Here is a 12,475-nt window from a genome sequence, read left to right on the forward strand (position 1 = left end):
GGCTCTTCTTTGTATCTTGTGTTTCTTTGCAGAGACTTTGTTCTTTCCATTGGTTTCAAGACTGCCCATGATTACTTGCCGACACTTTTATAAAACAGCTGTTTTAATGTCTTTGTCAGATAATCCCAACATCTGTGACAACTCGTTGCTGGTATCTGTTGTCTTTTCCCATGTGAACTAAGATTTTTCTGTTTCTTCATATGTTAAGGATTGTATCCTTGATGACTTGGATATAATGTGATTAAATGTTAGTTCTTATTTAAATTCTATGGAGAATGTTGGTTTTGTTTGTTTCAGCAGGTAGTGAACTTGATTAGGTTCAGGACTCAAGTCCCAACCTGCCTTCTGTGGGCTGATTCCAATGTCAGTTCAACTTTGAAAATGTGCTATGTGGGTCAATCCTGTGTGTATGCCTCCCAGTTGCCAGTTGGGTTCTGAGTGGTGGTCTATCTTTAGTTCAGTTCTCAAAATCTTCGGTATGCTAAATAGGATCAGATCCATACATATGTGCAACCTGGGGGTAAACTCAGTAAGTAGTTCAAAAAACAACTTTATGGGGTCACTTTCTGAGTTCCTTCCTCTGCAATCTCCCTGGAACTTTCTGGTTCCTTCTTTTGCTCCTATGTAGGGAAGGCTGATTCTTCAGTTACCCTGTGCTTTTGCAATGACAAATGCACCCCAAGTCAAATGACTGGAGGATAGGGAGAATAAAAGCAATGGGTTGGCCTCACCCTCGGAACTATAGCTATACTAAGCTGAGAGGAAGGGTACTCTCCTTCAGTTTTGACTCCTGTAGGCTCCCACTGCCCATAGTTGACACTGCCACCACCACAGGCTTACTTGGGGGGGGGGGGGGGGGAGTGCAGCAAAACAAAACACAGGAGAGGGAGAGGGTTAGAGAGAGAGAAGGGATTTCTCCATTCTGTTGGAGCATTTTAAGTTCCTTTTCCACTCCATGAAGCAGAACTAGAGGGCCTCTCCTAGCACTCTGTCTGCACCCAGTACTCACTTTCAGGTTTCCAGTGTATTGAGTTCATGCTAGGGATACCAAAGGGAGACAAATGGCTCATCACTGGCTTGGTTATACTTCAGATTCTAGACTTTTCCCCAAACCACCTGCTACTATTTTCAATCTTCAAACAGCTGCTTAAGGCTCATAGCTGTCTTCAGTGGGAGAGCAAAGGCAGAGCATGCTTACTCCATCTCCTGGAACTAGTCCAACTAGCACTTTTAATGTAAGAAAGGGGAATGAAATATTTTGCCTTTCTTCTCACATTACTATAAATTTTAACTGTAGGACTAGAGGGACATTTCTTCTGGTTTTTAAGAGGAATAGTATATAGTATGACACTGCCATTGCTACCACAAGGCATTTAGTAAGAGAGGCAAACAACAGCGGTGCAACAAACACTACCTAGGGATTTGGTTTTCTTTTTCATTTTTGGTAGGTAGAGAAAGGATAGGACAACTCTCACTTATTGTTCTTGGGCAATTAATTTTTACACTTTACTCATTTTGAATTAGTTTTAGAATACTTTCAAGACTATATAATCATATGGTTGTTGATGTGAGATCTTTCTGAGAGTAACAGAAGATACAGCTATAAAATACTGCTAACACTTCCTCTAATCAATGACTTGGAGATTTGAGTAAGAGTTTTTATGATTTTTAAGACACAAATTGGCAGGCTAGGTGTTTAACAGCTCTGGGCACTAAGGAGAGTAGGTCTTTATGAGGAACAAAATGTAATTATTCAAACTAACTGTGTACCGAGAATTACAATTAAATAGTGATTTTATTCAGATTTACCTTAGTGTCAGCAGCATTTGATCAAATACATCACAGAAGTTTGTAAAAAAGTCCATGGAAGTGTGATTATAGTGTCCAAAACTATTTCCAGATAGAAGATAATACTCAGGTATAGAGCACAGTGATATTAATAGATTATAATTTGGTGTTTTATGTTTACTCTGGTCTTTAAGAGATGCAATAATTTTATAATTAGTCCTCCTAATTAATATTATGAGAAAACACATATGGTTATTTACCCCTTTCCCCTGAAATAATAATCATAACAACAATAGTATGAATAATAGCTACCATTTATTGAGCCTTACCATGTCCAGGCACTGTGCTAAGAGTTTAAAATGGATTACGTCATCTAATCCTCCTAACAGTCCTATGAGGAAGATACTAATATTACTCCAATTTTCGGAGAAGAAAATGGAGACTTAGAGCAGTATGTTGTGTATGATCACCGAGTTAGGAAGTAATGGAGCCAGGATTCCAACCCAGGTAGACTGACTGGGAACTTTGCTATTAATCACTCTACTATAAATAACAATGACTCAAAGACCCCAAATACCAAATAGAGCAGTCCCTCTCTTCTAGGACATCTTTACAAAGTAATGTTAAAAAGTGGAAGGTATAAATGAGAAAGAAAAAGGTCAAAAGAAACCCAGTGATTTACCTTCTATTTCAACTAATTTGGGGGTGGGGGGGCTACACTATTTGATGTCATCAACATACAGCTCAGAATAAGTCAGACAGTAAGTACTGACAAACAAAAAACCAAAAAATTTTTTTACTTTCAGTTATCATGAGGATCACTTTAGACTAAATGAATACAGTATTCCCAGTCAAGAAATCAGTAATTCTTGAGAAGTTAAAAACTTCAACAGAAACAATATATATTCATATAATATTTTATTTGCTGACCTCTTTGAAACATTCCAAAATTCATAATAATGGCCAATGGAACTGTACATAAAATGTTGCTCAACATGACAAATTCCTAATAAAAAATATTTTAATGTATAGTGCCTTCATTTTACTCTTGCGTAATCAACATGTGAAAATTACATTTAGGTGGCAAAACCCAAGTTACAAATACAAGATAAATATCAACTAATATCATAACAGTTTATGCTTAACATCTTGGTTAAATAAAAAGAAAATGGGCAGGGGTGTTACAGAGGTATGCAAAGATTTAACAGTTCAAATAATCCTTAGCCCTTCTGAGAAATTATAGACAGGATATACGTAGTAAATATTTCTGTAACATGGTGATTTCAGTCATTAGTGACCATCATTCAGTTCATGTATTCAAAGTAATTGCAGTTATTTCTGATCACTGAAAACTGGTTTCAAATAAATTACAGTTCAGTGTGCTAAGGATACTACAAATACCTTACAGTCAAAAATACAGTTTAAATCTGGAAAGTTTAAGGTAAAGGAATACTTGTAATTCATAAATTCCTTTAGATATAATTGAGACTACACTACTATACTTAATTAAGTGTATTACTATGCATAGTTAATCCCAGTTACCATATTATCTACTTACTGGTCATCAACAGCACAGATTTTTATGCTCCAAAAGAATTATCGATCCAGTAAAATGGCTACATTTAATTTTCTTTTAAAGACAGATGAAGTAAATTAAGGAAGATTGGCTTCTCTTAACTTCTTTCTCAAATTACTGATACAAATTTACCAAAGAAATAATTATATATTTTGCCTAACATCAAATTATCTGCACAAAGTTTCTAAGATAGATGTATTTCATGTTTAATTTCCAAAAATAAATAGAGGCTTTCTAACTGAAAGTATTTACATTCCTAGCTCTCTAAAGTAAACATTAAAAAATGATCTCTCGGCCTTTGAATATCCCACTTAGTTACATAAAGTATTTTCTGTCCCAACACTTCCTCAAATTCAAAAGATTATCTATTTACTTCCTAAGAACATGACAGTCTTCATTTCAAACCATTCAGTCAGTTTCCATGGCAACACTGCGGGATTCCTTGGCTACCATAAGTCGCATTAGTTGACTGTGGAATTTCTCAATCTTCTTTACATCTTGAGCTTGGTCTGTTCTATACACCAAACACTGTCAGAAATTTTAAAAGTGCACATTAACTATGTAAAACTAGATATCGACAATGCAGAAAATAATATAGTTGGGGAAAATTTTAGCATCTATCCTACCACTATTTTGCTCTATTCTCTCTGGATGCTATTCTAAGAAAACTATACGCAAATTTCCAGGCCTCTAACAATTACATTTATTAAATATAGTATTTTAAATGTCACTGTTGTGAATAAAAAACTACATGAGTTTTATCAGAAGAATCTCAAAACTGACCAGTTATGTAATATGAAAAAACCCTACTGTGGTGTGATTAGAACTCAAGCTTAGAATTAAGATATTTTTTCCCCTTGGTATCTGGTCATAAGAAATCAAATTATAATGGAAAAAGCATAGAAATCTTAGGATACACTTTTCCTATTTGTAAAATTGGGTATTTAATAATGACAATGAAAAAAAAGCTAGAATCCCCTATTTATAGCTGGTCAACACCTAAATTAAACCAGATGAATTTAATCTTGATTTATAATTTTTAAAACTAAATTGTTAAAAGCTAACAGCTAATCAAATTCTTCCTTGCTGTAAGTCAATTTCTTCATTAGATAAATACTTAAGATCTGCTTATGGTTGGTCATAAGACCATTTGTTGTAGGAACTTCAAAACCATCAAACTTAAGCTGGAAGATGCTTTCTTTATTTTGTAAAAGAGACCTAGTTTTTTACCTTTTTTACCCCAACTTAAAGGTTCCCATGAGTTTTAAACAGCAGGAACTAATGATCCTGCAATAATATTTATCAATTTAAGTAATCTGGACCTCAACCTCATCATGCCCAACTGATCTGAACTCATTCAACCTTTAAAAGTACTTTGTTTTTATCCACACATTGTACCAACTTGTGTAGCAATCTTATAAAGAGGCCATACAGACTTCCATCATTTGATTTTAGTATATGTGCTATGAGAGAAGTATACACCTTCTCACTTGTTTATGACAGAAAAAGATTGTAGATCCATAAAAGGCAATGTTATAAATCAGTAATGGGATTAGAAAAATTATACATAAATGAGATTATAGAAGTCAAAGCCACATGGTGATAAAAACAAAAGAAGCTTAAGACTGAGTTTTCTGAAAGAATTATTGCTATTAAAATGTGGTAATTAGAAAGAGCAGTACAAACTTTTCTTTAAAAGATCCATTAGAAAACAGATTTTTATAGGTGTGATTGCATCTTTGGTTTCTTCTAGATATGGACTAATTCTCAGTAATTTTAAGAAAGGGAATAAAATATTTTTCATATTTCCATCCTGTCCACAGGATCAGCAATATAAATAAAGTTTTTTCCAATACCACCTACCATGGATTCTTAACTATGTTTAATCATTAACGAGGACAAAATCTTCAGTATTCCAATCAATTCTATGTTTTTTCCCTATTTTTGAAAAGGGAAATATATTAGTTTCTCCTCAGGAGACAAACCTATTCATTCTCTCACAATCACAATTATAATTTTTCTTAATGTGAATGCTCAAGATTCAAGAATACATTTACTGAAATCCAGTAAGTGGCAGGCACTAATTCTAGGTGTTTCACATACTTGCTACAACAACCCAATAATAAGGTAAGTAGACTATCACTACGACACTTTACAGTTTAGAAATTGTGACACAGGTTTCCAAAGCCAAAATGCTAGTAAAAGGATTCCAATCTCTTGACATACAACACTTCAATTTACTCTGCCTCTTCACATCTTCGCATTTCCTTCACCAAATTCTTGGAAGACATGATAGTCACTAAAAGATAATGACTTTGTGCAACCCCATAATGGAACCTTGAACACAAATACAGTATAATACACAACCAAAGACAAAAAGCAATTTTTAATATCACACACTTTAAAATTTTTAAAAGAGTTAATCTATCAAAAAATGTTTACTGACTACTCTCTGGATCAAGACATCATGCTAGGCACTGGGAATACTGGTAAGACTATTACTGAATTATTTCTGTTCTCCTGAAGCTCACAGTCTATTAGAAAAAAAAAATGTGAAAAAACAATTGTGACATGGCACAAAAACAGCCAAAAAGAAAAGAGAAGAAATCCTCTTGAGGTAGGTTTTAAAACAGCACTCCCATTGGGATGGGATTCCACATTCCAAAGGAAGAATTAGAATGTTCAAAAGCAGAGGCCTAAAACAGCAAGGTATATTAAAGGACATGGAATAAGGATGGAGATTAGAAGAGATGTGAGGGTGGAATTTACATTATGGGTGATGAGGAGCTACTAAAGATTTTTAAGCAGGGGAATAACAATCAAATTTGAAGTTTTAGAAATCACTCTGGCAGCAGTGCAGGATGGACGGAAGGATGAACTGGAAGCAGAGACATACTTGGGAGACTATTTTAATAGTCCAGACAAGTGATGATGAGATCCTAAACCTAAGAGAGTGAAACTTAATAGTGAAGATGGAAAGGACATAACAGGAAACAAAAAACAATGACGACCAAATTAGTAATTCCAAACATCTAACAAAGAGCATGGTATATATGAGGGGATCGATACAAGTTTTTCAAATGAAGGAATAGTGGACATGAGAATGAGGAAAAGAAAGGGACCAAACATGATCCCCAGGTTTCTGATCAGGTGGATGACAGTACAACCGAGCTAGAAAACAGGACAAGGAGCCAGATTGAGAAGAGATGATGAGTTCCATTCTGGACATGTTAATTTTCAGGGGTATGTGAGGTAAGGATACTCAACCAAGAGCTAGTCAGGAATTCAGAAGAAAAATATGAGCAAAAAGATACAAATATTAAAACAGAGATACAGACCTGGATACAAGCAGTTAATAGACTCGATCACTGTGAATGGATTGCTCCACAGCAAGTGGTATGAAAAGACAAACAAGGACAGAATCCTGAAGGAAACCAACATTTATGGGTACACATTAAAGAAATAGTAAAGAAGAATGAAACGACAGAAATGTAGAAAAAGAAAAGCAAGATAAAATGGAGCAAAGGTGCCAAAGTAATAATTTCCGTAAGAATTGTTTTCTGTATTGAAAGCAGTAAGGAGGCCAAATAAGATATGAACTGATGACCACTAGATTTGAAAATCAAGGGGCTGCTGCTGACCTCCCAAAGCACAGATTCAGCAGAATACTGCCTATAGAAACCAGATGGCAAAGGGTTAAGGAATGAATGGAATGTGAAGAAGTGACAAGAGTGAGCAGTTCAGGGAAAGAGAAAGATACAACTCTAAAGCTTGTAACTTTGTGTTCAAATTCTATCATTGACTTCTCACACACCAATAATGAAACCTTTACATCCTTACATCTAGGTCTGGATTAATGAAGCAAGTGATATTATTTTCCAGGAACTTATAAATAACAGCTTTTAGAATGAGGCTCCTGACCTTGGAATGAAATACAAAATAAGCATCCTAATGGATAATCTGCATAAATTCTATGTAAATAATTCCAACCAAATGTTTAACTCAAACAAATCTGAAAGTATGCAACAAATAAAAATGTATACTTACAACTAAATCATCTGTTACTTTAATACACAGACTTCCATCAGAATGCCTATATTTGAGAACCACACGTGCCTGAAATAAAAATACACATTTAGAAACAATGAAGACATGACACTTCTCATAAACAGTCTTCAGGTGGGCTAAAAAGATCCCTTTAGAATTAAGATGAAACATCTAAAGGCACCTTTACTGTAAACTTATTATTGAAATGTAGTAGTAAACAGCATTTTAGTTCATTCCTGTTGCTACAATTTCTTTCTTTATAAAGACTTAAACAAAAAGTTGGACCTTGTATTGGCAGGCAGTTTGAAAAGAGATGAACTGAAAATGCCCAAACACAACCATATTCAGGGAATATCTGTGAGACTATAAGGTGGCTTGGCAATTCTTGCCAGTAAGAATATATTTACCAACACACCTAGCCACAGAGGAATGACAGAAGGAAAAAAAGTGCAGAAATGGCTAACAAAAAGTCTAAATCCATTCTTCAGGAAACAGTGTTGCAGTGCAGTTCACACTTTCCACCAGACCAAGCTCTTAGGCGGTAAATTCTGAATAAAGTATCCATCAAAATCATGGGTGTCTCATGAAGGCACAACATATTGCATTATTACATTAAGGCAGAATTCTGTCTTGAGAAGTAATTCTGGATTATCTAGCTGTTTTAAATACTGCTAAGTATCTATAAGCCCAAACGGGACATAATTTTAAAATGGTTACAGTACAGTATCAGAAGCCTCTAAGACAATTCTGGAAACTAAATAAAAGGGCTAATAAAACTGTAACCTGCAGCTTTTCCCATTATGCTCTTTGCTTTCCTGGGATTGCAGAAAAATGTCATGCCACCCAATAAGACCCATATTGGTGAGGAAGGAAAGGAAACTCACCAAATATTTAAGTAGATACAAAAATAATAACTAGTTAATTATCTTAAGAACATCTAACTGATCCTATTAATTAATCTATTAAATTAAGTTTTACATATTTACAAAAATTTAATTCTCCAGCATCAAAGGGAAACTGAAACTTAAACATTTACTAAGTATGACAACTATGTAATATTTTAGCTCTCAAAAGAATTCTCATAGTGTCACTAGTAGAAATGAGAGCAGTTAAAAGGTATGTGATGCTCTGAGTGGTCTATTTTGTAATTTAGGTAGCACCTAAGTTACTGTCTCAAATGCATGAAGAGAAAAAAGAAGTCAAAGGTCTTGCCTTCTTAGGAACTTTGAATTCAACCAACTAAAACAACTAAAACACAAAACAGAATGAAATATAAGTCCTATGAAGACATAAACAGAGAAAATGCAGAAAACAGGTAATTTAGACGGGGGAAAGGAGATGCGTAAAAAAAGGCTTCATGGAGGTGGCCTTGGAAAATGAATTTTTTTTCCATTCCTTTTTGATAGAAGATAGGAGAAAGGCTGAAGAAGTAGTCTGAACAAAGATATGATGAATTCTGTAGTTTCATGAGACTTGAGATTGTGGAAATTGCAGGAGACAAAGCCAGAAAGACTGGAGAGAAGGTCAATTGTGGACTGAGGGTCTGGGCTTTATCTAGTAATCAATGAATAACCAGTTTTTGAGCAGAAGACTGAGAGAATTCAACTTTTGTTCTTTAGACAGTTCTGGTGGGATGGTGAAAAAGGGATTAAAAAAGCAGACAGGCCAATTAAAAGGTTATTATAGCAATCCTGCACTAAAAGCATCTTTGATTAGAAAAACGCCAAGTGGAAATGTTAAAAGATGATAGGTATTATCAACAGGTTCAACGTGGGAGGAGATAGGATAGAATTTTGGAAAACAAATTACAAAGAGTTCTGCCAAAACTTCCTTTCTTCTTTAGCTCTGGCAGCATGGACTGGTAGAAACATCACAGACTTGGGGTTCAGAGACCTGGTCTCATTTTTTTTTTTTTTGCTTAATCTCTTAGAGACTAGGCAAATGATTTAATGTATCTAAGACTGTTTATTCATACACAAAAGGGATTAACTTCTATTTCAATGGGTTGTCGTCACTGGTCATATAAAGAGAATATATGCAAAGTGCCTGTCATATAAAGAAGGCACTCAATAAAACTGGTAGTCACTGTCCTTCTCCCCTCTCCCCCAAACACACTCATTCCTCATCCTCCCCATCAAAAGATTACACTCAAAACCCAGTAGAAGGCTATCATGAGGATGCAGTTTTTTTAGACCACTGCACTTTTTTGACTGGGTAAAGAAATAAAAGGTTCTCCTTCTCCTACCTATTCTAGACATGCTTTGTTCATGGTGATGCTCTGTAACTACCATTTTCTTTTCATCTTCCCTACCATAACATCCTTAAAAAACAATCACTTGATATGAGTTTGTACATTCTTTACTGTCTTTTCAAATATTTGTAGTACACAGGGAGGAATTTCAGAACAAGAATCCTCTATGTGTACTCTGAGAATACACTGCTTGAATGAAGACAAATGGCTTTATGAACAAAAGAGCGAGAAATCACCAGTGTCATAAACAAAGTACTCAATTCCAAAAACATAGAAATCACTTTGCCATTTGTTGTGTCATTTTACTTTAAAATGTGGAACTGTTTTATGGTTCTTATTACTAATCTAGGTCTTTTAATGGGTCTAATACACGTTTCAATCATATCATCAACATGTCTGCTGCACAGTTAAATCTGATGCTCCCAGTAAACAGTCTTACATGCTTGCAGTCCACTGTATACATTTAAAGCATATCTCATGTTATCTAATGATCATTAAAAGTCTCACATGATAAATACTGAGCCCCTGTTTTTTTAGACATATTAACTGCTTTTAATTTCCTTTTTCTCTGAGGACATATATTCACAACACTGTGTATCTATAACATTCTCCAACAATACCAGCTCCTGGAGGGTTGGGGCTGAATCTTACTCACCTTTGTTCTCCCACAAAGCCCAATGTGAATGGTCTATGTATGGCATTACAATAGACAGAAAATACAAAGGTATTACGTAGAACCAAGTCTAAGGTTTTCAGTATAAAATCCCTTCAAAAAAGTTGATCTCTAAGAAGCAGCAGTACTTTCAATTAACTGCCTTAAATAATTCTGAGATATGACAACAAAATAAATAACTTCAAAGAGAAAGAAAAATGAAGAAATCTAAATGTTTAACTCCCATCACTTGGACTTCTTTACTTTTTAATAGTGAACGAACCTCTAGCATCCATTTCTCATAATCCTTGTGGAATCCATGAATGGATCTCAGGGGTCCGAGAACTCCCGAAAATTGTTTGCAAACATTTATACATAAGTGCATTTTTCTGTGGAAGGGCGTAAGCATTCTCACATTCTCAAAAGGCCACTGCTCTCCAAAACAATCACCGTGCTAAGGCTGTGGATGCCTCCGAACAGGGATCTTTCAAAAAATGTCTGAACAGCTGCAGCAAAGCTTCATCGCCCTTTTATATATATGAGGTAGGTGGCCTTACGTCTAGGGAGTAAGGGAAAAGAGCCCCAAGACAACTAAGGAAAAGGAGGCCAAAGCTGTAGGGGGAGGAGCCCTGGCCTTAGAGACAAGTAAACCAACCAAAAGGATAAAGGAAATTCAGCGATTGGAGAGAGGGGAGGCAGGAGGCAGAATGCAGGGCTGCCTAGAGCACTAAAATGACCCTGAATTTTGCATATTTCAGGGCCTCTGTAGGACGGCGGATTAGAGAGGAAAGACAGGAGGCAGCAGGAACAATTAGGCTTCGGCGGGGCCTGGGTGTCCGCTCATCCCTACCGTCTCTTCGGGTGCTGGAGATGCTGAGAGAGGCCGAGAGGACGGCAGGGAAGAAGACATCTTGACCCGGGGCTGGAGCCCGAGCACCGCCCGGAAGAGCTCCCCACCCGTGATTTACCTTCATAGGGTCGGCGAGGTAGAGTTTCTCGGCCGCGCGGCTGAACTCCTCCCAGGTTTGGTACTGCGGCATCTTGGCTCGGGGTGGAAGGGGATGGGGGAAGAGAGGCAAAGCCGCGAGACCGGAGGTGTCGTAACCTCGCACACCTACCCACCTACGTTCCGCAGCCACCAGACTCCGGGGTCCCCGGTGGCCCAAAGATGGTGGCGCCTTCTCGCATCAACGCCTCACTCCATTGGACAGCCTCGAGGACCCTCGCCCAATGAGCAGGAAGGATGTTGCCAGGGAGGAGGTGCTACCTCGAGCATGGGGTTCTGGGAGCTGGCCCAGAGAAGCCGAGAGCAAGGAGGAGGCCGTTTCCGCAGCGCCGCCTGTAGGACTGGAGGAGCGGCGTCTGTCCCGCTGCCCTCTGGTCTGGAGTGCAATTGTAAAGCCCGGGTTCCTTCAACAAAGTTTGAGTGGCGCTGTGATAGGCTCTGGAGATACAGGAAAGGAAACTACAGGGTTCAGCCGTCACACCCACAGCCTGGTGAAGGAGGAGAAGACGTAAACACAAGAGTACGACTGAGAACTTTATATGATAGAATGTATGCTGGATTAGTGGAACACAAAGGAGGAATGATGACTTGTGGGTCAGTGGGGAGGCTCATAGAGGAGATGAATGAACTAAAGCTTGGAAAGCGGGCCGGCTGTTCAACAGGTGGGCAAGGAGTGGGGCAAGGACTTGTAGGCCAATTTTAGATCTGCAATGCATTTAATACGAATGGCGTTTAGGGGGAGGGGGAAAATAAGAAGCCATATTATCGTTTATGCCAGGCAAAGAAATTTGAACCTCCAGGCAATGGGGTGCCATTGAAAGGTTTTTTTTTTCTTTAATACAGTAAAACGCACCTATTTTAAGAGAACAGTTCTATGCATTTTGACAAATGTATATATCCATGTAACCAACACAGCAGTCAAGATATAGAACATTTCTTATCTCCAAAAAGTTTTCTCCTGCTTCTTTATATTCAATTACCCCACTCCCACATAGGGCCCCAGACAATCACTGATCCGCTTTCTGCTACTATAAATTAGTTTTACTTTTCCATTGAAGGGAGTAATAAGACCACACTTGCACCTTAAGACTGAATCGAAATGATGCAAGCCTGGAGAATGGGAGACCTCTTAGGGGCTATTGCAGTAATTCAGGC

The 12,475-nt window shown here is 37.2% G+C and overlaps 1 protein-coding gene across 1 annotated transcript; it reads right to left on the reverse strand.

The window, feature by feature from the left end:
• Positions 1-2,692: 2,692 nt before the first annotated feature.
• On the reverse strand, positions 2,693-11,509 carry SRP9 (signal recognition particle 9). Its single transcript, XM_037822884.1, has 3 exons — positions 11,283-11,509; positions 7,412-7,480; positions 2,693-3,892 (listed from the first exon to the last, which is right to left on the reverse strand). The coding sequence occupies exons 1-3, from the start codon at positions 11,352-11,354 to the stop codon at positions 3,773-3,775; spliced, it is 261 nt and encodes an 86-aa protein (XP_037678812.1). The 5' UTR covers positions 11,355-11,509; the 3' UTR covers positions 2,693-3,772.
• Positions 11,510-12,475: the final 966 nt, after the last annotated feature.

Source organism: Choloepus didactylus, chromosome 2 (genome assembly GCF_015220235.1).
Source record: "Choloepus didactylus isolate mChoDid1 chromosome 2, mChoDid1.pri, whole genome shotgun sequence".
Lineage (NCBI taxonomy): Eukaryota > Metazoa > Chordata > Mammalia > Pilosa > Megalonychidae > Choloepus > Choloepus didactylus.

Coding starts and splice junctions, on each gene's coding strand:
- SRP9 (XM_037822884.1), bottom strand. CDS start 11,354: ATGCCGCAGTACCAAACCTGGGAGGAGTTCAGCCGCGCGGCCGAGAAA. Junction 7,481..11,282: donor ACCTCGCCGACCCTATGAAG/GTAAATCACGGG, acceptor TTTTTATTTCAG/GCACGTGTGGTTCTCAAATA. Junction 3,893..7,411: donor AAGTAACAGATGATTTAGTT/GTAAGTATACAT, acceptor AATTTCTGACAG/TGTTTGGTGTATAGAACAGA.